This window comes from Herpailurus yagouaroundi, unplaced genomic scaffold (genome assembly GCF_014898765.1).
Source record: "Herpailurus yagouaroundi ecotype Mexico unplaced genomic scaffold, PumYag 77, whole genome shotgun sequence".
In the NCBI taxonomy this organism is placed as follows: Eukaryota; Metazoa; Chordata; class Mammalia; order Carnivora; family Felidae; genus Herpailurus; species Herpailurus yagouaroundi.
In genome coordinates, this window is record NW_024412388.1 from 11922840 (window position 1) to 11948097 (window position 25258).

General features: G+C 43.0%; 1 protein-coding gene across 2 annotated transcripts in view; it reads right to left on the reverse strand.

The window, feature by feature from the left end:
- Positions 1-25258, reverse strand: part of FBXO42 (F-box protein 42) — a 94454-nt gene that overhangs the window by 22920 nt on the left and 46276 nt on the right. The window contains exons 2-4 of one of the 2 annotated variants that reach the window (XM_040462386.1): positions 24226-24492; positions 20325-20441; positions 8511-8645 (exon numbers count right to left, since the gene is read on the reverse strand). In XM_040462386.1, the coding sequence (XP_040318320.1) occupies positions 8511-8645; positions 20325-20441; positions 24226-24475 (502 nt within the window). In that variant the 5' untranslated portion in view covers positions 24476-24492. Of the gene's footprint in view, positions 1-185; positions 316-8510; positions 8646-20324; positions 20442-24225; positions 24493-25258 lie in introns of those variants that run through there. The other variant, XM_040462392.1, reaches the window with a different exon arrangement.

Genomic DNA, 25258 nt, shown 5'->3' on the forward strand with positions numbered 1-25258 from the left:
AAAGTACAGACTTTAGTTAATAATAATGTATCAGTACTGGCTCGTTAATTGTCATAAATGTACTACACTAATGCAAGCTGTTAACAATAGGGGAAACCAGGTGAACTCTGTTCTATTCTAAAATAAGTCTATTTAAAAAGTTTTTTAAAACGTGAAAGAAATTATAGAAAAATAAAACTACTCACAGCATGGCAGAGGAGAAAGAACACAGACTTTAGAGACAAAATCTTGGGTTTCAATCACTGCTCCATCATTTATTGGCTGTGTGATCTTAGGTAAATTACTAGGTGATTTTCTGAGCTTCAGTTTCCTCATCTGTAAAATGGGGATAATAGCAGTGCCAACCTAACTGGGTTGGTTTGAAGGTTAGATAGTTTGTTTGACGAATCTGAGACAACCAACACCCCACCCCTAAAACGCTTTCAAGGGTGTCATCCATACACATTTCCTCAGACAGCAGGCCACTCCTGACTAAGCAGAGTAAAAGGTAGCTGTTTCTACAAAGAAGCAGTTAAGAGAACACCGAGCAGTCATCCTTCTTCCTTAACAACAGTTTAGGAGTCTAGCTTTGAGCATTACACACTCACCTAACAGACCGCGATAACAAAGTGAAGTCACAGATTGTGCAGTAAGAAAAGCCAAAAGATTCTGGAGGGATCCAGGATTTCCAAATTTAGCTAGGGATATTTTCTCTTTTTTAAAAATGGAGATCCACCACTCTATTCCCAACCTCCTGAGATTAGGTGAGGCTGGTATGAGGCAGAGGAATCTATTTTTTTTAGTAAGCTTCTTCCCAGGTTACTTGGACAAAAGTGACTTTTGTCAACCTGTGACTTTTAGGAACAGTGATCTTGTCTCTGCCTCTTTCACAGAGAAGAAACCGAGGCCCAACGAATACAGAAGTGATCAAGGATTAAGTTCAGAGGCAAGTGGCTCTGGAGTGGCAAGGGTAGCCTGGTTGTGTATCTCTGTCCCTGAGTGTTTTCTAAAACAAAGGGTCTGAGCCATAAGCCATCACTTGGAATTTCATGTGTGATTGATAGGGTAGAAACTGAAAAGCAAAAAAATGTATTGGACAATAAGATTCTACAGGGAGAATGTATTGGGAAAATTAACTGTGCTCTAGGACTCGTTAACAGAGAAGACAAGTTGAGTCTTAAATCCTTATCTAACATTTATCAACTCTCCTACCTGTGGAAAATTCTAAAACTGAAATTTGTTCCCCTTTTGTAAATGGGTGTGGGCTAATCCTGAAGTTCTGAAAACCAGAACACTCCAATTTTAAGTGCAAAACTGTGTACTTGAACATCTCTACTTTGATTTAAAGTAACCAAAAAAGGCTGTGACTTATAATGTTATTATACATTAAACAGATGCCACGATTACCTTCCGTCTGACTAGAGGGTATTTTAGAAACAGTGTTTAAAAATTAGTCTTTTGAAGGACCTGTCCCAAGAACTGTGCGTTTGCTGGGGAATCAGCACAGGCTGATTAAGAATTAAGGTGTTCCCTTAGCACAACTCCAGAAGGCGGAAGATTCAACTTCCTAGAACACCTGGCAAAGACTACAATGTAGACAATCGTACATTCACAATCACCGCCAGGATGTTCAATGGCCTGTTCTGCTCCCCCTCGGTTATTTTATCTAAGCGATAAAGCAATCAGAACTTCTACCGGTTCCCACGTCTACCCATCCGCCAGCGTCTGTAATCACATACTCCTTCCTGCTCCTTGGGATAAATGGTCAGTGCTCTCGTCCATGGCCAGCCCTCTCCCTTTCTTACCCCTCGAGGACAAGCTCTAACAATCCTTCCTCTCTATCCACATCAAGTCTTCCCTCTAGATCATTCCCAGCAGCATGAATATGCTATAAAATCTGCCATCTTAAAAAAACAAATCTCTCAAATCTACATTCCCCTCCACTCAGTGCTTGGTTCCTCTGCTCTCTTTTACAGCAAAACTCTTCAAAAACGGCAATGCACTGTTTATACTTCCTGTCTTCAACTCCTCTCTTCCCACTGTCTTGAAACCATTCCAAATACACTTTTGTCCTTATCACTCATTGAAAATAAAATACTCTTCACTCAACCTAAGGACAATTCTAAGTCCTCAAATGACTTGACCTCTTCCTTGAGTAGGACCTGGCTGATTATTTCCTCCCATCCCAGAAACACTTTCAAGTCTGGTGGCTTCTAAGATGCCTCATTCTCCTGTCTTCCCCCACCCACCTCCACAGATATGCCTCTTCTAGTTTTTTTGCTGTTTCTCCCTCTCTCCCTGATCCCCAAACAAAGCTATGACCCAGACTTACCTTCTTCTATCTTCACTCACTTCCCTGGTCATCTCACCCAGGGAATCCATCATGCTAATCACTCCCATATGGCTGACAACTGTCTCAGGCGTGCAGGTCTCTCTGGAACTCCAGACACAACTCCACCTGGATGTCCCAATGTGTGTTTCAAATGTAATGTGTTTCAAACTGAATTTCTCATCTCTCCTGAACTTTGCCGACCTTGACCACCCACAGCCTTTCTTACCCATCTCAGTTAATGGCAACACTATTCCTTCAAATGCCCAGGCTAAAAATCCTTAGGACTGCCCTTGACTCTTCTCTCTTATCACACTCCACATCCACACCATGGGCAAATCCCACTGGCCCCATTCAATCCATCCAGTTGTTAACTTTCTGCTAACACCCTAACCCAAGTCACCATTTCTTTTTTTTTTTTTTTTTTTTTAAATTTTTTTTTTTTCAACGTTTATTTATTTTTGGGACAGAGAGAGACAGAGCATGAACGGGGGAGGGGCAGAGAGAGAGGGAGACACAGAATCGGAAACAGGCTCCAGGCTCTGAGCCATCAGCCCAGAGCCCGACGTGGGGCTCGAACTCACGGACCGTGAGATCGTGACCTGGCTGAAGTCGGACGCTTAACCGACTGCGCCACCCAGGCGCCCCCCAAGTCACCATTTCTTGTCTAGATTATTGCTACCACTTCTTAGCTGGTCTCCTCATTCTTACACTTGTCTTCTTATACACTCTTCTCAGAAACCTAAATGGCCAGTCATTGCACTCAAAAAATGTGAAAAAGTCCCCACGACAGCCTGAAAGTCTTATGTGTATGACACATTTCCGTTCATTATTTGTCCAACCCCCTTTCCTAGAACATTCTCCTTTGTTCACTCTCATTCCTCATTACCCCTTGACTGTCCCAAGCACACTCCCACCTCCAGACCTTTGCACTGGTTATTCTCAGTTTGGAATGTTCTTTTACTTAGCTATCCCTTGGTTCACTTCTGTACCCAATCAAGTCTTTGTTCTAATGCTACCTTCTCCATGAGGTCTACCCTTATCGACCTAGTTATAACTCCCACCTGACCCTCCTTACCATGCTATAATTTTGCTTCAGTAGCAGTAACCATCTTCTAACATTCTATATTATGTTATTTGGCATTTTAAATATGTCTTCCCTCATTTGGATTTGATCTCCATCAAGAGCGGGATTTGTGTCTGTTTTATTCACTCATGTGTCCCCAGCATCTAAAACAATGCCAGGCACAGAGTAGGAAATCCATAAGTATTTGCTGCAAGAACAAATGAAGGATGAGAGTAGAATTAACGGAACAAAAGGAAGGACTGTGCTGTCGTTTACGGGACGTCAAGCACTCTACTTTAAACATCAAACTCTCATAACAACTAATTACATGATACCACCACTGAAATGTGTAAAGAAATAAAAAAATTAAACTTCTTCCAAATATTTATTGTCCATTTTAGGGAACGGGCCCTCTATCTACCCAGCTGTCAAACTGAAGCATAAATCAGCCTTGACCGGCCCTCTGACCCTCCCACAGCCAATCCATCAAGAAGTCCTGCTGATTTTATCAGAATTTCAGCTCAAATTCTTCCGTTTCCCTTTACCTCTACTCCTAGGACTCTAGTCCAAGTCATTACATCCCCTCACCCGTACCACGTGAGGGCCTCCTAGCTGTTCTCTCGGCTTTGTCTTCTTGCCTTCTTCAATCCATTTCCTGAGTAGCAGCAAAAGTTGTTCTTTAAAATGTAAATTGGATCATATTCCTCTGCTTAAAATCTCAAAATCTCTCAGATGCTGGAGCGTGAACGAGTCAGCTCCTGTTTGCATCTCAGCTCCACCTGGGCCACTCTGCTCCTTGCTCAGCATACTATGTCTGTCCACCAAGGTCCACTTTCGGGTCCTCTTACGTGTGCTATTCTTTGCTGCCCCAGGGCCTCTGCATATGCTGGCCTCGCTTTTTCCACTCTTCATCCTTCAAATCTCAGCAAAAAAAAAAAAAAAAAGTTGCCTTCTGTTTAAAGTAGCTCTAGGGGCGCCTGGGTGGCACAGTCGGTTAAGCGTCAGACTTCAGCCAGGTCACGATCTCGCGGTCGGAGAGTTCGAGCCCTGCGTCGGGCTCTGGGCTGATGGCTCAGAGCCTGGAGCCTGTTTCCGATTCTGTGTCTCCCTCTCTCTCTGCCCCTCCACCGTTCATGCTCTGTCTCTCTCTGTCCCAAAAATAAATAAATGTTGAAAAAAAAAATATAAAGTAGCTCTCCCCCTCTTATTCTGGCTCATTCCTTGTTTTCTCCATACTTTGTAATAATTTGCTTGCTTGTTTTTGTTTCTCCCCCATTACAGGATACGATATACACTTCATGAGGGGAGGGGCTACAAGACAGCTGTAAAAGGAAGCAGGGGGCACCTCACTGGAAACATCTGAGAAGTACTAGCTATAGGTAGGTCTGGCTCAGCCGGAAGAGTTCTCATTCTAACATTTGTCACCACCACACTCCCTCTAGATGGAGTGCTTCTATCACTGCAAAAGGAACTAACAACCGGGATTCAGAGGCAAGCCGCATTAATTCCCATGGTTATGGACTGAACTGTGTCCTCTCAAAATTCGTATGTTGAAGCCCCAACCCCAATGTGATGGCCTTCGGGAATAGGACCTTTGGGAGATTAATGAGATTTAGATGAAGTCACAAAGTTGAGGCCTTTTATAATGGGATTGGTGCTCTTATAAGAAGAGGACGAGACACCAGAACTCTGTCTCTGCCAGATGAGGAGAGAGCAAGAGGGCAGCTGTCTCCAAGACCAGAAGACAACCCTCACCGGCACCCTGATCTCAGTCTCCTAGCCTTCAGAACTGTGAGAAATCAAGTTCTGTTGCTGAAGCCCCTAGTCTGCGGTATTTTGCTGTGGCAGCCTGAGCTGGCTAGGACACCACCCCACGTGGCAGGGCTCCTGTCTCATGCCTAGGGGCAGCCGATAAACAAGGAAAAAGGCACCTGATGCAGAAGCACCCTCCAGAAAGACTCTCCACTCCAAATGAAACTGCCCCACTGCTTGTCTGCTACTCTTCTCCACACGGCTACGCTTTCAAAGACTGAACCCTGTTGGGGCGCCTGGGTGGCGCAGTCGGTTGGGCGTCCGACTTCAGCCAGGTCACGATCTCGCGGTCCGTGAGTTCGAGCCCCGCGTCGGGCTCTGGGCTGATGGCTCAGAGCCTGGAGCCTGTTTCCGATTCTGTGTCTCCCTCTCTCTCTGCCCCTCCCCTGTTCATGCTCTGTCTCTCTCTGTCCCAAAAAAAAAAATAAATAAAATGTTAAAAAAAAAAAAAAAAAAAAGACTGAACCCTGTTGAGGTTACGGCTTTAAATACCCTCTGCTTACAAATATAAGTGAGGGGACTCCACAGCTGACACCCTCCCCTCAGTCACTTTCCAACCTGCCCACCTCCGTGCGCCAGAACGGGTGAGCCAGGCACACCAAGGCGTATCAACAACGGGGGTGCTGTTCAGAAAGACTCACTGATGTTTCAGTGAGGAAGTCATTTTGGCTGGGACTCATGACAGCACACAGAAGCATGTCCTCAGGCAATCTTCCCATGGGATTTCTGCCCGAAGGAGAATCTCACAGGCTTCTTTATTAAAAACTAGTGCTTGTTTGTTTAAAAAAGGAGACATTTCAAAAAACTGTCTCCCCCCCCCTTGAAAACTAGGCTCTAATTGTAGATTACAGTGAAGTGGCAAGCAGATTCTTTGAGACACTTTGTTAGAAAATTGAACCTTCAGGAGCTTCTATGTTTTACAAAAGGAAACAGTCTACCATTGTATTTTTAAAGTCACTTATTTCTCTGACACTTCTACCTTGAGGATCTCAAAACAGAGTCTTAGTGGTTTAAAAACAAAAAAAAAAAAGTCCCACGCCTACCTTACAGAGGGAAATTAGGGAAATAAGCACAGTAGGTAGCAGTATGCTATGAAGGTACCACAGTCCAGGGCTCCACTTCTAGAAGGAAGATCAACCCCCAGGCCAAAGTACCAGAAGCAAAGAGCTTGGTTACACAATAGAGAAGGGGCAGTATTGGCGTTTTGTGACTGGAATAGCCAAAACTGCTCTGGAACGGGACCTGGACACCAAGTACAGTGGCAACAGGATGCTGAAGCTGAAGAAATCTTGGACATTTTAGATCTGTGATTCCAAATATTAATCAGTATTGCTCTAAGTGCAAGAGGGGACAGGGGGCTAGAAAAGGAAACTCTCCAAAGCACACAATTCTAAGGGCCCTAAAATAGCACTAACTTCCAAAATTTTTAAGATTAACACTTGGTCTTCTTTCTAATGATTTTTTTTAATTTTTTTTTTTAACGTTTATTTATTTTTGAGACAGAGAGAGACAGAGCATGAATGGGGGAGGGTCAGAGAAAGGGAGACACAGAATCTGAAACAGGCTCCAGGCTCTGAGCTGTCAGCACAGAGCCCGACGCGGGGCTCGAACTCACGGAGTGTGAGATCGTGACCTGAGCCGAAGTCGGCTGCCCAACCGACTGAGCCACCCAGGCGCCCCCCTAATGATTTTAATAAAGAATTTCATCTGTACAAAACCCAGCCCCACCTGTGAGTACCTGTTGTCAGTAGGCTTCTGCTTCCTAGATTTCTCTATTGCAGGGGAAGGAACAGGAGCTTACAGCTTTGGGGAAGCAAATTATAGTTTCTTCTCTTAAAAAGGTTTTAAGCCCCTGGCTTAGACAATCATAGCAGTCATTCCAGAAAAAAAGAAAAGCATAAACTAGCCATTTGAAAACAGAATCATCTAATCGATTACTACTCTCCGTATTTGTCCCAGAGAGATGCAGTCATCTGTTCACTGACAATGCAGACTTGGCTATTATGGCAGGAGATGAAACTCAGGTCTCTTCACTCTTAGCCTAGGCTCTTTCTACTATACCAAGTCACTTCCCATGCAGTTATCAAATTAGTAAATCAAGACCTAAATGAGTAAGGAATCTGCCCAAGAAAACCTGAGTCTCCTTAGTCCTAGAGGGAATTCCAATCTTGAAAAGCCACATGAATGTCTGGGAAAAGCTTGTCAACAAATCTAATAGAGTACTCTATGCTCAGAGGACTCTTATTTCTCCAGCACACCAGCCCCTTCGGTCTTACGGCTGTGCCTTTTCAAACTGTCCTGCCTCAAGAGTGCAAAAACAAATCCCCGAAAGGTTAAATCACAAAGGAGAAAATAATCAGGCTCCTGGGTGGCTCCTTTGGTTAAGTGTCTGACTTCGGCTCAGGTCATGATCTGATGGCTCATGAGTTCAAGCCCCGTGTCGGGCTCTGTGCTGACAGCTCAGAGCCCGGAGCCTGCTTTGGATTCTGTGTCTCCCTCTCTCTCTGCCCCTCCCCCACTTGTGCTCTGTCTCTCAAAAATGAATAAATATTTAAAACAAAAATTTTTGGGGCGCCTGGGTGGCGCAGTTGGTTAAGCGTCCGACTTCAGCCAGGTCATGATCTCGCAGTCCGGGAGTTCGAGCCCCGCGTCGGGCTCCGGGCTGATGGCTCGGAGCCTGGAGCCTGTTTCCGATTCTGTGTCTCCCTCTCTTTCTGCCCCTCCCCCGTTCATGCTCTGTCTCTCTCTGTCCCAAAAATAAATAAATGTTGAAAAAAAAAATAAAAAAAAAATTTTTTTTTAAAAGAAAATAATCTAGTTTCTTTCTGGCAGAATTTCGGCATAGTGGGACTATGCAGGAATGTATCTACTGGAGAATCTTCCCACATTCCTGAGTCGTTAAGAGCAACCAGCAGAGGCATGTTCCATACACTCCCCAAATGTCTGAGCTGGCAACAACAAAAGATATTCAGAGATCTCAGCCCTGGAACAACAGCTTCTGTCAGTGAACTACCGTTCTCACGATGCTGTGTTTCTGCTTACTTCAACTTCATACCAAAAGGCACATCACACCAGTGCGAGGACTTGAGAAAACCACACAAATGAATTCACACAGTAGTACAATTCTGGCAGGGCACCAATACTAGTAATAAAGTATAATTTTTTTAATTCAAAGACCTTATACAAACACATTACTTTTAGCATTTACACAGATTTGACCTGGGACCCTAGTACCAGAGACCAACACCAACACAGATCAGATAGAATGTCCATGCAAAGGGAGTTACCTGGTAAGAAGGCAAACATCAGCACTTTAGCTCTTACCTGAAGCCAAAGGTCGGATCCACTCTTTGCTATTTAGGTCAAGTCTCCAGAGGTCATTAAAAGCAGCATTGCAGCTGCTCTGGGTACAGCCTCCAAACACGTACATAGATTGATTAGCATCATAATAGCATGCACCTAGAAAGAAAACAATAAAAGCATAACTGATGTTCAATACTGAAGCCCCTCTGACACCTTAACTGTAACACTTATCTTTCAAAGATCAATAATTTCAGCCATTCGGCGACTCTGTGGCCAGGTACCAACTTTCTATAACCAGCCTCTTGTCTTCAGATTGGTTAATATCACATTATTCTTTAAAATAAGGTCCAGCAAGGGGCGCCTGGCTGACAGTTGGAAGAGCATGTGACTCTTGATCTGGGGGTCGTGAGTCTGGGCTCAGTGTGGGGTGTGGAGATTATGAAAAATAAATAAACTTAAAAAAAAAAAGTAAAAGAAAGCTCAGAGGAAAGCTATAGAAATATCATTTCTGAGAACACTGAGCAAATTGACAATGTCACCATTAAATAAGACCGTATAATTCCAGCAAGAACACACAGGAATTCAGATTATGGGTGCTCAATGGGTAAAATTTCAGTACAGCTGCACAATTAACCTAAATCTGCATCCTCACCCTCTAGGTCTAGGCAGAGAGAGCCAGTGCCAATGGATGCACTCTGTCCTCCTGTTTCTCTCCTCCAGCCCTCCTATTATTGCTTTTGTTTTCAAATGAAACCTGAAGCACAAACTAATAAACACATCTTTACATGAAGAGAATGACAGAAAACCATTTTAATCGATGCCATGAAGTAACCACACATGAAGATCAATGTATCTCGGGGATCTCAGAAGTAGGATGGTCCCCAAGCTACGGAGAGAACAGCATGGAGGTCGTTAAGCCGAAAGCCACCAAGGTGCATCAGAAAGCCACCAAGACAGGCTGTTCGGTGCTACACAGAAAACCAGTGAAGTAACATTTAAAAAGCATCCAGGTCTCTGAGAAGAGCCTTTTCAATCAGATGATTATACACTCCTCACCGACAGACACCATTCCAAAGAAAAGGGGTAAGGACTGTGAGAGGGGCTGGGCTGTACCTCCAAAACCAGAAGGACCACAGCCAAAGTCTAGAGGAGAGGCACTGCCACCTTGTTTTGCCCTAAAAAGTACACTTAGTCTCTATTCTTTGGAAACGATGACCCCACTCCTTACAGACTTGCATTTACCATCTTGGATCTCAGGAAGGGGGCCAAGCAAAACTTTCCTTTCCATTCATTTCATGCATACTGGTGGGAAAAAAAAGAATTCTCAATGTTCCCCTTACGTAAGAGGAAAGTGAAAAGAAACTCAGAGATTCAATCCGCTAGTGCATGGTTTCAGTGACCAGTCAGCTTATTTGTAGGTCTAGTGCAGTTTAGCACACTTCTGTTTCTAAGATCTCTTCTGAACTCTGGCACCACTTAGTCAAGTTCAGAAAAAGAGAAATGCTACTGCTATAATTATCTCTGTGATATGTACTAGCTCTGGGAATAACCCTCTTTTTTTTTCTTAAATCAGCCCACCCCACAGGCCCTTTAAGGAACCTCTGCACTAGAAAGGCCAAGTCAGAAAACTTCAGGAGTTAAGAGGTACCACAGTAGTGTATTTAGTTGCTTACACCCAGTGATCTCAGCCAGTGGAAGGCACAGATCCAAATCATCTTGACCTCTGACATTGTGCAACAATGGAGCTGCAGACTTTTCAAATTAACAGACACACTACAGTATATGAAGATTTAAATGATCTTACACTTTCCACTAACTTTCGTTGCCTTTGCAAATAACTTCTAATCTGTATGTTTTAAAATCCACATCGCAGGGGCGCCTGCATGGCTCAGTAGGTTAAGCATCTGACTCTTGATTTTGGGACAGGTTATGATCTCCCAGTTCGGTTCATGAGAGGAGCCCTGTGTCAGGCTCCCGGCTGGGTGTGGAGCCTGCTTGGGATTCTCTCTCTCCCTCCCTCCCTCCCTCTCTCTCTCTCTTCCTCTCCCTCTGCCCCTCCCCCCCTCAAAAAAAAATCCACATCCTAACAAGAAAATCTATTAAGAAATAAAATCCTATGAAACTCCAATGCTCATATTTCAGATTGGTTAAGAACTGCAAATAACAAGGGGCACCTAGGTGGCTCAGTCAGTTAAGCATCCGACTCTTGATTTTGGCTCAGGTCGTGATCTCACGGTTGTGAATTTGCGCCCTGAGTCAGGCTCTTCAGTGACAGCAGGGAACCTGCTTGGGATTCTCTCTCTCTCCTTCTCTCTCTGACCCTCCCCTGCTTGCACACATGTGTGTGCACAGTCTCTCTCTCAAAAATAAATGAATAAACATTTTTTAAAAAGAACTGTAAATAATGAAGGATCAAGTTTAGCTGATATTAGACAAACAAGAAGGATAATTGCTAGAGTCACATTTCAATCTCCACTAAAGGAGCTGAGCTTCAGATATCTTGGTCTTCTCATATCTTTCTTGAATTAGCTACTCCAACAAATTGACTGAAATTTTGAACGGAACCAACTGGTACCAGGCATAAAAGAACATTCTTTTCTTCTTGATAACCCACACTTACGGAAAATAAGTTAGCAATGTCCTATGGCCTCTGAAACCTTAATGTGTGTCCATTATAACAATCTTTAATAAGACAAATCTGTGATTTCATAACTAAGAGTCAAGGGCTCATTTATGTCTCCCCGTTCTTCAAACATCAACTCTTGGCAGCTGCTTCCTTCATACAGCAAAAGAGCACAGTGCCTTTATTTTTTAAAGAGGTAGCAAACATTCTTCTTCTCTATTTGGATTGAAAACCCAGCCAACAGCCGGGCCCCATGAGGTCCTTGCCACATGTATTTTAATCCTATACTAAAATAAGGCAATCGGCATTCTCCTGCTTCTCTTGGAACAAACAAAGGTTTCTGGAAGAGGAAGGCATAGGCCAAACTGTGCAAAGCTAGCAGGACTAAAATGACAAGTTTCACACACTGTATTCTCAATGTCTATCAGTTAATCAGCAATGAAGCTTAGAGAGGAAGAGAGTCAGTTTGGGCAGCTATGTTTAAAACTCCAATATAATGGAATAAGAAAACAGCCATCAATAATACCCTCAAATATTTTAAGCATCCTACTAAGCTTTTGTTTATTGTCTATTTTTATTTAAGACATCTACATGTTGGTCTGGGTGGGTGTGGGGAGACTCAACAAGTTCAATGGGCCTTTTAGAAAAAATTAAGAATTTAAGCAAATACCAGTGCTCAAGTAGTCACTTCCCTTTTACCAACGTTCTCCACCCACATAGTTTTCTTTTCAAAACATCTAGACCAGTGGAATGTGCAATACGAAAGTTACAGTTCATAGTACAGTATGAATACTCTAAGTAACATTAAGAATGTTTATTCTAGGGGCTCCTGGGTGGCTCAGTCGGTTAAGCCTCCGACTCTTGGTTTTGGCTCAGGTCACGATCTCACGGTTTTGTGGGTTCAAGCCCCACACTGGGCTCTGCGCTGGCAGTGCGGAGCCCGCTTGGGATTCTCTGTCTCCCAGTCTCGCTCTGTCCCCCCCACCCACTTGTGCGGTCTCTCTCAAAATAAATAAATAAACTTAAAAAATAAAAAGAATGCTTATTCTAATTGCTACATTTCTTCAAATTTTCTGAAATGGCTTGACTGCTCCATGAACAACTATTGCAAAACATACATTTCCAGTTAATATCCGATAATCCCTACTCAAAGATAAGTCAAATATTCATATCAACACACAGCAAACCAGTAGTTCTTTGGCATCCTAAACACTTCTGTACTGTAGTATACTCCTCTCTAGTGCAAGGTCTTCCAGTTGTTTCAGAGAGTCACTTGAGAAATGTTTACTTAACTCTAACTTTTGCATTCAGATGTTAAATTCTCTTTTGTTTCACACTTGTTTCCAGGGAAAGGTCCTGAGGCATGTATCCCATGCTCAGAGAGACTATGCTGTCATGTGTCTCACGTCTACAAGCCAGGACATATTTGATAAGGCCTGTAATTACATAACTATGGAACAAGCAAGGCTGGTTATCCCGTTTGGGCCTGCTTAGCTACTACAGGAGCACAGCTAGCATGGGTGTGACATGACCTGACCCTATTTGCAGCCTTCACTGAAATACAAAAAGCACGATGCTGGAGACTCAACAGATCCCTATATTAATCTGAAAAGGACATTCTCTGTTAGTCAAGGTTTGCATGATCGGTCACGCGCACACTCACCAAAGAGTTAGGAAAACTGGCTTCATTTTCCTTCCCCTCTTTGTCCCACACTTTTAAACAGGAAGGAAGCTGTACTGCTACATCTTTGTTACACTTAATTTCACAGAATTCAATGATTTCAACTATGGACCAAGTGTTGTGAAAGGTGCATGGATTTCTAACACCTGAAACCTGCTTGTCCTCAAGCAGACAACCATTTTAAAAAAAAAATTTTTTTTTTCAACGTTTATTTATTTTTGGGACAGAGAGAGACAGAGCATGAACGGTGGAGGGGCAGAGAGAGAGGGAGACACAGAATCAGAAACAGGCTCCAGGCTCTGAGCCATCAGCCCAGAGCCAGACGCGGGGCTCGAACTCACGGACCGCGAGATCGTGACCTGGCTGAAGTCGGAGGCTTAACCGACTGCGCCACCCAGGCACCCCAAGCAGATAACCATTTGAGGAAGAGATCTCTTCATCCCTCTATCATTTTGCAGTTAAAAACATATTTTTGGGTGCGTCTGGGTGGCTCAGTTGGTTGAGCGTCTGACGTCAGCTCAGGTCATGATCTCACGGTTCGTGGGTTTGAGTCCCTCGTTGGGCTCTGTGCTGACAGCTCAGAGCCTGGAGCCTGCTTTGGATTCTGTGTCTCCCTCCCTCTGCCCCTCCCCTGCTTGCAGTTGCTCTCTCTCTCAAAAATAAAATGAACATTAAAAAAAATCTTCAGGGGCGCCTGAGTGGCGCAGTCGGTTAAGCGTCTGACTTCAGCCAGGTCACGATCTCGCGCTCCATGAGTTCGAGCCCCGCGTCGGGCTCTGGGCTGATGGCTCAGAGCCTGGAGCCTGTTTCCGATTCTGTGTCTCCCTCTCTCTCTGCCCCTCCCCCGTTCATGCTCTGTCTCTCTCTGTCCCAAAAATAAATAAATGTTGAAAAAAAAAATTAAAAAAAAAAAAATCTTCAAAAAAAAAAAAAAAGAAGAGCCAAGGAACTTACTTCCCAAGTTTAAAATTCTTCTTTCATATGCAGCCTCTCCAACACAGACAATTATGGCGACAGACAGATGGTAATAAACAGTAAAAGAAAAGGCAAGAGCAGTGTTTTAGGGGTGTATAGGCAGAGGAAAAAAAGATCTTAATCTCCATTGCAGGGAATCTGACAGGAGCTTGTGAAGAGGTGGCTTTTGGCTTTATCTCTGAGATGGGTTTTAGAGGATAGAACACTTTAGTCCATTAACAATGGGCAAACAAGTCCAGGGACGAAAAGGGGAACTGGAGGGGAAGGGAGAAGGAAATCAGGGCATCCAAGCAAGGCCATCAAGTAGGGAAGTGTAAGATCTAACAAGGAGTCTCGTGTGGGTGGAGCCTGGCTGTGTGAAGATGTGGGAGAGATTCAGGCTGAAAGAGTAAGCTGGGGCCTCGAAAGCCAAGGGGAGTGGAAACTCCTCCATCAGCCTGGAAAGACTGAGGTTTTTTAGCAGAGGAGTGACGAGACTGGTCTGATGCTTCACTTACAGTGGTTCCCAACAGGGACTCCTGTTATTTTAGGCAGGTCCATTCTCTTTGTGGAGGAGCAGCCCATTCACTGCAGGACACCGAGCATTCCTGCCTACTAAATGCATACAGTGCTACCCAGTCAAGCAAATGAACAATGACCTTACACATTTCCAAATGCCCTAGGAGGTGGCACTGTCCCCAGCTTTAGAGATGGTTGCCAACAGTGTCTCGTTCAGGTTCAGATGGAGAACCTGAACTTCTTATTTATGCAATCATTTAGAAAAGATTTAGGAAAGATAGAATGTAATCATTCTAATGAGTAATGTAATCATTACTCACATTCATAAATGTGAGTAATGGGAAAAATAAGGAAAGATATGAGAGAGATTGCAGAGATGAACAGAATCAACAAGATGTGACTTTTGTTACTGAAGGAAGAAGAGGAATTGAGGATAAATCCGAGAATTCACACTTGTGTAACTGCGAGAATGATAATGCCATTAACTAAATTATGGAGAGGGGAAAACTTGGGAGGAACTACTGAATTCCACTTTTAGCTGACTAGATATGAAGCATCTGTGTATCTCTGTGGCAATATGAGCAAAGAATTGGAAATGCAGATCTCCAGCTCAATGTGAATCAGGAATAAGAAATACAATTGAGGGGTATCTGGGTGGCTTAGTCAGTTGCATCCACCTCTTGACTTCAGCTCAGGTCATGATCCCAGGGTCATGGGATTGAGCTCTGTGTCAGGCTCCATACTGAGCCTGGAGCCTGCTTGAGATTCTCTCTCTCCCTCTCTCTGTCTCTCTCTCTCTCTGTCTCTCTCTCTCTCTGTCTCTCTCTCTCTTCCTTCCCCTGCCTGCCCCTCTCCCCACTTGCTTGCTCTCGCTTGCGCTCTGTCTCTAAAAAAAAAAAAAGAGAGAGAGAAAGAAAGAAAAAGAAAAAAGAAATAAAATTGAGCTCTGGGGAGAAACATGCAGTAGGAAGAGAAAGGAGCTAAGGAAAGACATTGAAGGAATTCCTTGTTTTCAACCTATTCTGAAAAATGCCCATTTCTGTGTAACAGTTCTCTTCAGTCTGCCAGCATGCAGAGAGAAAGGCCAACAGTGAGAGATGAGCTGAGAGAGAGGAAACAGACACACAGACACCTTTTTAAAAAATCTATAGCACCTTTGGGGCGCCTGGGTGGCTCAGTGGGTTGAGCGTCCGACTTTGGCTCAGGTCATGATCTTGCAGTTTGTGGGTTTGAGCCCTGTGTCGGGCTCTGTGCTGATGACTCAGAGCCTGGAGCCTGTTTCAGATTCTGTGTCTCCTCTCTCTTTGCCCTTCCTCTGCTTGCTCGCTGTCTCGCTCTCAAAAATAGATAAACATTAAAAAACTTAAAAAAAAAATCTATGGCACCTTTTCTTGGATTTTAAATGAAGACATGAAAAAAATTTAAGGTAAAAACAAATATTGAAATCCACCAACCTCTGAATTTCTGTGAGATTACTCACTCTATTTTTCTTCTCTATGTCCCCTGCAAATAACTGTCACTATTTTGTAATGATACTCTTTCAAAAGCTAGTTAATCGAAAAATTTTTTTCTTCTCTCATTAGAAAGCTAAATTGTCTGTCCTGTGATAATTACTCACCCCTGAATACTTCCCAGCTTGGTTTCTACTTTATCCAGACTCACTCCATCTCCCTCACTTAGGGTTCTTAAAAATACTTGTTTCAAAAAAAATCTTAAAAAAAAATTTTTGTTTTCAACGTTTATTTATTTTTGGGACAGAGAGAGACAGAGCATGAACGGGGGAGGGGCAGAGAGAGAGGGAGACACAGAATCGGAAACAGGCTCCAGGCTCTGAGCCATCAGCCCAGAGCCTGACGCGGGGCTCGAACTCACGGACCGCGAGATCGTGACCTGGCCGAAGTCGGACGCTTAACCGACTGCGCCACCGAGGCGCCCCACAAAAAAAATCTTAAAACGGTCTTTAGAAACTCTGTCTCTGCCTCTCATTCCAATTATCTGTCAGTAACTGAAGTTAACCCTCCCTCAACAACAAATACTGGATCTAACATGGATTCTCCTGTAATTTCATTACATATCCTTTAAAAAAATTTTTTGTTAATGTTTATTTATTTTTGAGAGGGAGGGAGAGAGAGACAGAGACAGAGAGACAGAGACAGAGAATGAGTGGGGGAGGGGCAGAGAGAGGAGACACAATCTGAAGCAGGCTCCAGGCTCTGGGTTGTCAGCACAGAGCTAGATCTAGGGGCTCAAACTCACAAACCCATGAGATCATGACTTGAGCTAAAGTGACTAAGCCACCCAGGTGCCCCTCATTACATATGCTTCACAAGGATTCATTTATAGTCTTAAATGAATTAAGAATTGAAGTGTGGATTCCTGAAAACATTCAAGTCCCTTTCAAAAACTATTTTTGTAGTAAGAAGGAGAGGAAGAGAAAGGGGGGGGAGGAGGAGGAGGAGGAGGAGGAAGGAAGGGAGAGAGGAAGAGAAGGAAGTACCGGTAGTAGTAACAGTAGCCTGGGCTTTGTTTTTTGTTTGTTTGCTTGCTTTTTAACATTTATTCATCTTTTGAGAGATGGGGGGGGGGGGTAAGGGGCAGGGAGAGAGAGAGGGAGACCCAGAATCTGAAGCAGGATCCAGGCTCTGAACTGGCAGCACAGAGCTGGATGTGGAGCTTGGACCCACGAACCACGAGATCATGATCAGAGCCAAAGTCAGATGCTTAACCGACAGTGGCCCCTGTTTCTGTTTTTAATGTTTATTTATTTAATTTGAAAGAGAGAGCAAGTGGGGCACCTGGGTGGCTCAGTTGGTTGAGCGTCCAACTTCGGCTCAGGTCATGATCTCACGGTTCCAGTCTCAGCCTCGCTTCGGGCTCTGTGCTGACAGCTCACAGCCTGGAGCTGCTTCGGATTCTGTGTCTCCCTCTCTCTCTGCCCCTCCCCCAGTCATGCTCTGTCTCTCTCTGTCAAAAATAAATAAACATTAAAAAAAAATTTTTTTTGAAAGAGAGAACAAGTCAGTGTAAACAGGGGAGGCACAGAGAGAGACAGAGAAACCCAAGCAGGCTCCATGCTGTCACCGCAGAGCCCAATTTGGGGCTCTATCTCATGAACTATGAGATCACAACTTGAGCTGAAATCAAGAGACGCTCAATGGGCTGAGCCATTCAGGTGCCCTGTTTACGTTTTTTGTTTTTCAGTAGTTGCTGTTAATGGCCTTTTCCACTCTGTTGACGTTTGCACTAATGGTACAAAAGCAATGCAGAGTAAAACTGTTACACCCTGTGCAAAACTCAAGGCAGGGGCATTAAAACAAAGAAAACCAGTTCTGACTTCACAGACCCCCAAAAGGGTCTCACAGATTGCCCTCTTCCCCAGAGGCCTAGGAATCACACTTTGAGACCCACTGCCCTAGGGGGGTTACGACAGCAAAAGTAAAACAGCTCCTGGAGAGAACGGAGAACACGGGAACAATCTGGCCTGCTCCTTTGATCTATTCAGATCCAGTTCCAAGACAATGATAAATTATAATTATGTACTGAATTCTCCTCTGGAAATGAGAATACAACACAGGGTTTGGGACAGCCAGCCTCCAAGATGGCCTCCAAAGGTCCTCACGGCCTGGTATTTACCCTGCTGGTCAATATCTGTGTGACCAATAGAACAGATCAGGAAAGAGGTTCATTTCAGAGATTAGGTTGTAAAAGACACTACAGCTTCTATCTTGGTGTCTCTCTCTCCCTCCCTCCCTCTCTCTCTCTCTCTCTCTCTCTCTCTCTCTCTCTCCCCCCAATCATTCATTCTTTCATTCTGTGGGTAGCCAGCTACCAAGTCATGAGCAGCTCCACAAAGAGGCCCAAGTCCTTTTTTTTTATGTTTATTTATGAGAGAGAGAGAGAGAGAGAGAGAGAGAGAGAGAGAGAGAGAGCGCAAGCATGAACGGGGTTGGGACAGAGAGAGAGGGAGACACAGAATCTGAATCAGGCTCCAGGCTCTGAGCTGTGAGCACAGAGCCCGACGCAGGGCTCAAACCCATGAACTGCAAGATCGTGACTAGAGCCAACGTTGGATGCCTAACCAACTGAACCACCCAAGTGCCTCCAGAGGTCCAAGTCCTAAGGAACAGAAGCCTCCTGTGAACAGTTACTTGTGTGAACCTGGAAGCAGACTGCCTGGGCCCCAGTCAAGCCTTCAGGTGACTACAGCCCTGACAGACTGGCTACAACCTCATCAGAGACACTGAGCCAGAACCTCCTAGCTAACCACTCCCAGATTCCTGACCCTTGGGAACTCTGTGGGATAATAAATGTTTTAAGCTGCTAAGTTTTTTAAACAACATGAATAACCAATACACTCTCCTTCCCTCAAGAGTTCCAAATACCCACAGTTATCATGATAAGCACTGAGTATTGTACAGAAGTACTGAATCACTACACTGGACACCTGAAAGTAATATAACACTGTACATTAACTATACTGGAATTAAAATTAAAACCTGAATAACACAAAAGAGTTCAAAATTAGTAGTAATATTCAAGAGTATCAAAAAGTTGGGGCACCTGGGTGGCTCAGTCGGTTAAGCGTCCGACTTCGGCTCGGGTCATGATCTCACCGTTCATGAGTTCGAGCCCCATGTCAGGCTCTGTGCTGACAGCTCAGACCCTGGAGCCTGCTTTGGATTCTGTGTCTCCCTCTCTTTGCCCCTCCCCCACTCGTGCTCTGTCTCTCTCAAAAATAAACATTAAAAATTAAAAAAAAAAAGAGTATCAGAAGACAACAACAAAGGCTCAGAACAGGAAAATATTTTCTATGAGCTAAAGAGTTGAGAGGTTTCACGATGGAGCCAGAACTTCAATGGAGTCTTCAAGGAAAGGCAGGCTTTAGCTAAGTGGATACAAACACTCCAGGGAGGAAGAATCCAGCATGGCAATGTGACAGCTTGAAAGAGGAGAGCTCTTGGGCAAAGCTGGGAGATGATGTGGTAAATCTGAACACAGGTCAAATTAAAGAGGGCTCTGAATATAAGACTAAGTTTAGCTTTTATCTTGTAAGCAACAGGCACTGAAGGTTTCTGAACTGGGAAGTAATATAATTAAAGCTGTAATTATGAGAAAGTATTTAGAGCTCCCTCACCCCCACCCCACTGCCACGAGCTTTCTTTATGGAGAACCATTATTAATATACCTGTACTGGCCTAAGATATACCACATCTTAATCTCATTTTGATGAAGGTATGAATCACTAATAGAATAAAATGGTGTCTACAAAAATCAAATTCAAATGGAGAGTTAATTCTAGAATAATCTAAAAACTCTAAATTAGGGGCACCTGGGTGGCTCAGTCGGTTAAGCATCTGACTTCGGCTCAGGTCATGATCTCACGGTTCGTGAGTTCAAGCCCACCTCAGGCTCTGTGCTGACAGCTCGGAGCCTGGAGCCTGTTTCAGATTCTGTCTCCCTCTCTCTCTGCCCCTCCCCTGCTCATGTGCTCGCTCTCTCTCTCCCTCTCTCTCTCTCTCTCTCTCAAAAATAAACAAACATTAAAAAAATTTAAATAAAAATAAAAACTCTAAATTGTGTCCTATCTACCAGAGCATTTATAATTTTACTATTTAAATTGACATTTTAAAATTAATACCCTTCATTTTCAAAATCTTTGTGTGATCCCAGCCAAATTCAGTGTTGGCTAAACATATACTATGTTAAAATAAAGAATTATTTTAACTCTTAGTGTTAAACTCTGGCTACTCCCTAAGCAGGATCTTGGAAACACCTTTCTGTACTTCTTTGATATCCTCTTACTTGATATCAATGTTCAAGTCTACGATAACACCTTGACCTCTTTGGGGTAGAGATACTAGAAAAATTCAAATATAAAATTATACCAAGGTGCCTATGCTGTACTTAGGCTCACACTCTTCCCTGATTCTAAAGTTAATATAAGTCCTCATTTTACATTCTCTTCATTAAAAAGTCAAACAAAATACATGCCTCCAGAGGAATTTTTGGAAATATGACCACGGGCAGGATGGCATCTACTCTCACAGTAAATACTTACTGTGTGAGAACCGTTGAGTGATCGGGGTTCCAGGATAAGGGTAGGTCCGACTCTCCCATTGAATGTTTCCTTCCTGGACAGCCTTTATGAAACCATGATAACACTGGTGGGCTACACCTAAAGACAAAAATAACAAATGCTTCAGCCTGGATACTTCACTTTTCAACCAAATTATTAAAACTGCATCTATTAGCTGTCACATAACTTCTATAAAACCCAAGTTTCTTATTTTTCATTCAAAGTAAGAAACAGAATTTCAAAAGTAGAAGATCCAATCCTTTCACTTTACAAAGGCTCAGGGTGGCTAAGTGTTACAACGGTCAAGGTTACAAAATCAGCTCACACTATAACTCTGCTCCCCTTTATGTCATATCTTAAAGCAACACATTAAAATAACTGGTAGAGGCACCTGGCCGGCTCAGTCAGCAGAGCATGCGACCCTTGATCTCAGAGACATAAGTTTGAGCCCCACGATAGGCATAAAGTTTACTTTAAAAATAAGTAAATAACTCGGGTGCCTAGGTGGCTTAGTCAGTTAAGCATCCAACTCTTGCTTTTGGCTCAGGTCATGATATTGTGGTTTGTGAGACAGAGCCCCAGTCAGGCTCCATGCTGACAACACAAAGCCTGCTTGGGATTCTCTCCCCCCGTCCCCCACTCACACTTTTTCTCTGACTCTCTCAAAATAAATAAATAAGCTTAAAAAATAAAATTAAAATTAAATTAATTTAAATAATTGGAATTGTTTAAACAAAGCAAAGGGACTGGGGGTAATTTAGCTTTGGGAGAAAGAGCACGGTAAAACAGCGTCTGGAATATAAAAAACAGGTGTTCATAAATGCCTATGGTTAGACCATGGGAACCAAGAAGCATATTCCATCTTAATAAATGAAGAGACAATAATTAGCTTACACTGAATTATGAAATGATGAATTTACAACTAAGGAAAGCTGTTTTAAAAAGTGAGCGCTTGTACTATAATGGTGGATACATATCATTACACATTTGTTCAAACCCACAGAATGTGCACCCCAATGTAAACTCTGGATTTCGGGTGATGATGATGTGTCCATGCAGGTCTGTCAACTGCAACAAATGCACCGGGGTATGTTGATAGTAGGGGAGGTTGTGGATGTGGGAAAACAGGAAATGTCTGACCTTTCTGCTCAATTTTGCTGTGAATCTAAAACCACTCTAAAAAATAAAGTCTATGGGGGCGCCTGGGTGGCTCAGTCAGGCGAACGTCTGACTTGGGCTCAGGCCATGATCTCACGGCTCATGATTTCAAGCCCTGCTTTGGGCTCTCTGCTGTCAGCATGGAGCCTGCTAGGATCTTTGGAGCCTTTGTCTCCCTCTCTCTGCCCCTTCCTAGCTTGAGCTCTCTTAAGAAAGAAAGAAAAATAAAAGTCTTTGTTTTTTAAAAGGTGAGAGCTTCATGTTTCTGGAACAATCTATGTTTTTAACACATGAAATGACTACCTTATTTCAAAGAGCAACATTTTGAATGAAGAGTACAATAATTTATGTTACACTTTGAAAGAATGTATCATTTTTAATTCATGTCACCTTAGTGGATCCTTAAGCAGGATCACAGTATTTAAAAATGTTTTCCAATGATGATTACTATCCTTTGGCTGAACTCACAGTTAAGAACTGGAATATTAAAAGACAGTCATCTTTAATGTGTGACTACAGTGCCAACTATGATGAAGAAAGTAACAGATTTGAAAATGTTGAATTGAGGTAAGGCAGTAATGAATAAGGGACAGATACATAATGATAGAGAGGGGGAAAGAAGAAGCTATCCTGGCAGTGACTTCCTTCTCCCAGAAGATCTAAGACTGTGAGTGCTAGGTTAGGGTTCCTCCCTCTTTAAAATAAAAAAGTGTGTGTGTGTGTACAAATGTATGTATATGTATGTATGTATGTATGTATGTATACATATATGTATGTGCATATACATACATATGTATATATACATACCATATGCACATATCTATGTGCATATGTTATATATATATATATACACACACATACATACATATCAAAACAGTAAGAATGCCATATAAAACCAAGAATAAACTCGTAACTTTGATTAGTTCATAGCCCCTCATCTGTGATTCTTCCACCTCTATTTTAGAGGTGAAATCATCTATTTTCACAGGGTAAGCATTCAATCTCTACTGAAGGGTCCATTAAATCTGCAAAGAGAAAGCAAGCATTACCAGTTGTAAGCAGATGAGCACAGGACCCAGCAAACGGTTTCAACACAGCTGGTCCTCAGCCTTCTAGGTTGGGTTCTGAGCAATTGACAATGACCCCATGCCCCATGAGAACCACCCTGATGAAAGGAAATGATTTTAAGACTGATTCTGATCTAAAGGTTTTTTCCTGTCATATTTCTGACTGCCTGTTCCCACTAGGAAGGAACAAACTGCTTGATCAAAGTTTATTCAACTGGCTTGGTCTTCATTCAAAAATGGGCCCTTTCCAGTTAAAATGTAACTGTAAATGTAAAACTGTAAATGTAAAAAAAATAACTGCTATCTATTAAATTAAAAATACACCACCCCTGGTAAGTACAACATTTAGCTAAAGTTGAAAACTTGATTAGAAAATGGAAGACGGGTGTGTGGGTGGCTCAGTCTGTTAAGCTGCTGGCTCTTGATTTTGGCTCAGGTCACGGTTCTTGGGATCAAGCCCTGAGTAGGGCTCTGTAGACTGACAGTGAGGAGCCTGCTTGGGATTCTCTTTCTCCCTCTGACCCTCCCCAATTCATGCTCACTCGTGTGTTCTCTCTCTCTCTCCCTCTCAAAATAAATAAACATTGAAAAAAAAACAAAAGCAGGGGTGCCTGGGTGGCTCAGTTGGTTAAGCATCTACCTTCAGTTCAGGTCATAATCTCATGGTTCGTGAGTTTGAGCCCTGCATCTCTGCTGTCAGCACAGAGCCTGCTTCAGATTCTCTCTTTCTCTCTCTCTCTCTCAAAAATAAATAAATGTTAAAAAAGAGAGAGAGAGAAAAATGGGGAGAAAAAGAGGAGAAACTCATTTTTAAAAGTACAAGAGGGACGCCTGAGTGGCTCAGTTGGCTAAGTGTCCGACTTCGGCTCAGGTCATGATCTTGCGGCCCATGAGTTCGAGCCCCTTGTCAGGCTCTGTGCTGACAACTCAGACCCTGGAGCCTACTTCAGATGCTGTGTCTCCCTCTGCCCCTTTCTCACTCACATTCTGTCTCTTTCTCTCGAAAATAAACATTAAAAAAAACATTTTAAAAAGTAAAAGATATGCATAGAGCCTTTATCACTTAGAGATAAAATAAAGCAGTAAATACTTGCACAATCCCATATTTGCCACAATTAGCTACTTTAATAAACAAAATGATATCCTCTTAACGAACACGGACACTAAAGCCAGACTGCCTGAATGTGGATCTTCCATCCCCCGTGATACCCGTGTGACCTTGGGTAAGTTACTTAACTGTGCCTCTCACACTCTTGTTTCTTCACCTGTTCAGAGTTTTCTGTGAGGATAGTAAAGCAGTCACAACAGTGGCTGACAATGGTAAGAGGTATATTAACATTAGCTGTACTGTTATCCCACATCCGTCCCTGCTTCGTCTGTTCAAGAACAACACAATTTACCAGACCAACTCTAAGAATATGCAAAAAAAGAATCCACATTTTAAAACGGCAAGTTGGATCAAATACTACGAAACCCAAGCTGTTCATAAAACTAACCAGAATTAAGAGAAAAGGAAAATGTACAGTTAATTGTCTAACACTAAATTTGAGAACCACAATAAATTTAAGGGAGAAAGGAGAAAACGAAACTGGGACCTTAAAAATAAACCATTAAAACAAATTTAAATAGATAAATAAGCCTTCCACGTTGCACAGTACCTTTGATAAGTCGATACCACTGTTTGCAGACAAGGGCTGCAGTTTTGTGTTCCTGGTATGGTGAAAGAAAGGACAGGATATACTCCAAAACCTCTTCTGGCAGCTCAGACATGGGCCTATTATGTCTAGTCTCTTCAACCTCCAGTACTGGGTGGGGCTCCTCATCTTGCTCCATTGTCCCTTCCAGCACAGTTTCTTCCTGGTCCACGGCCATGAAACTGTCATCTTCACTGTCCGAGGAGCTGGCCATGACATTCCACTCAACAGCTATAGTGGGAAATGAACAAACATCAGTATACACTGTCAGAAGCTCTGAAATAACTCAGGCACATGCATCCAAGCTGCACACGATATTTTCTAGACCCTCGGTGTGAAATCTGTTCTCCAGCACTTTCCCACACTAGTTGAGAGCCACCTTAATTTGACAGGTAGAGCTCAAATACCAAGCCCATCCCAAATATCTAACAAATCCCTAAAGGCTTCTTTATTATTATTATTATTATTATTTTTTTTTGAGGCTTACTTATTTGAGAGACAGAGAGAATGCATGCAGGATGGGCAGAGAGAGCGGGAGAAAGAATCCCAAGTAGTCTGCACACTGTCAGTGTGGAGCCAATGCGGGACTCGATCCCAGGATCATGACTTAAGCTGAAACCAAGAGTAAGACACTCAACCAACTGAGCCACCCAGGCACCCCTAAAAGCTTCTGATTATATTTTTTCTCTCCACTGTAAATCAGAATGACAGCCGAGTTCTGGCATAACCATAAAACACGAAAGTTGTTCTGTAACAGCTCCTCTAAGGCAAGCATCTGACTGGCAGACAGCAAAAGGAACAGCAACTAAACTCCCTTGGCCAGTAACATGATTCAAGACCTCAGACTTCAAAGGAAAAACTAACTGAGGGTCCTATAAAGAGTAGTAAGAACATTCTGAGGATGTGGATTAAGAAAAGTTTTTCTTACAAAGTCTTCTTACATAAGACAATTCACTTACAAGGATAATAAACGTTCCAAGAATAGGCTTACCCAGCT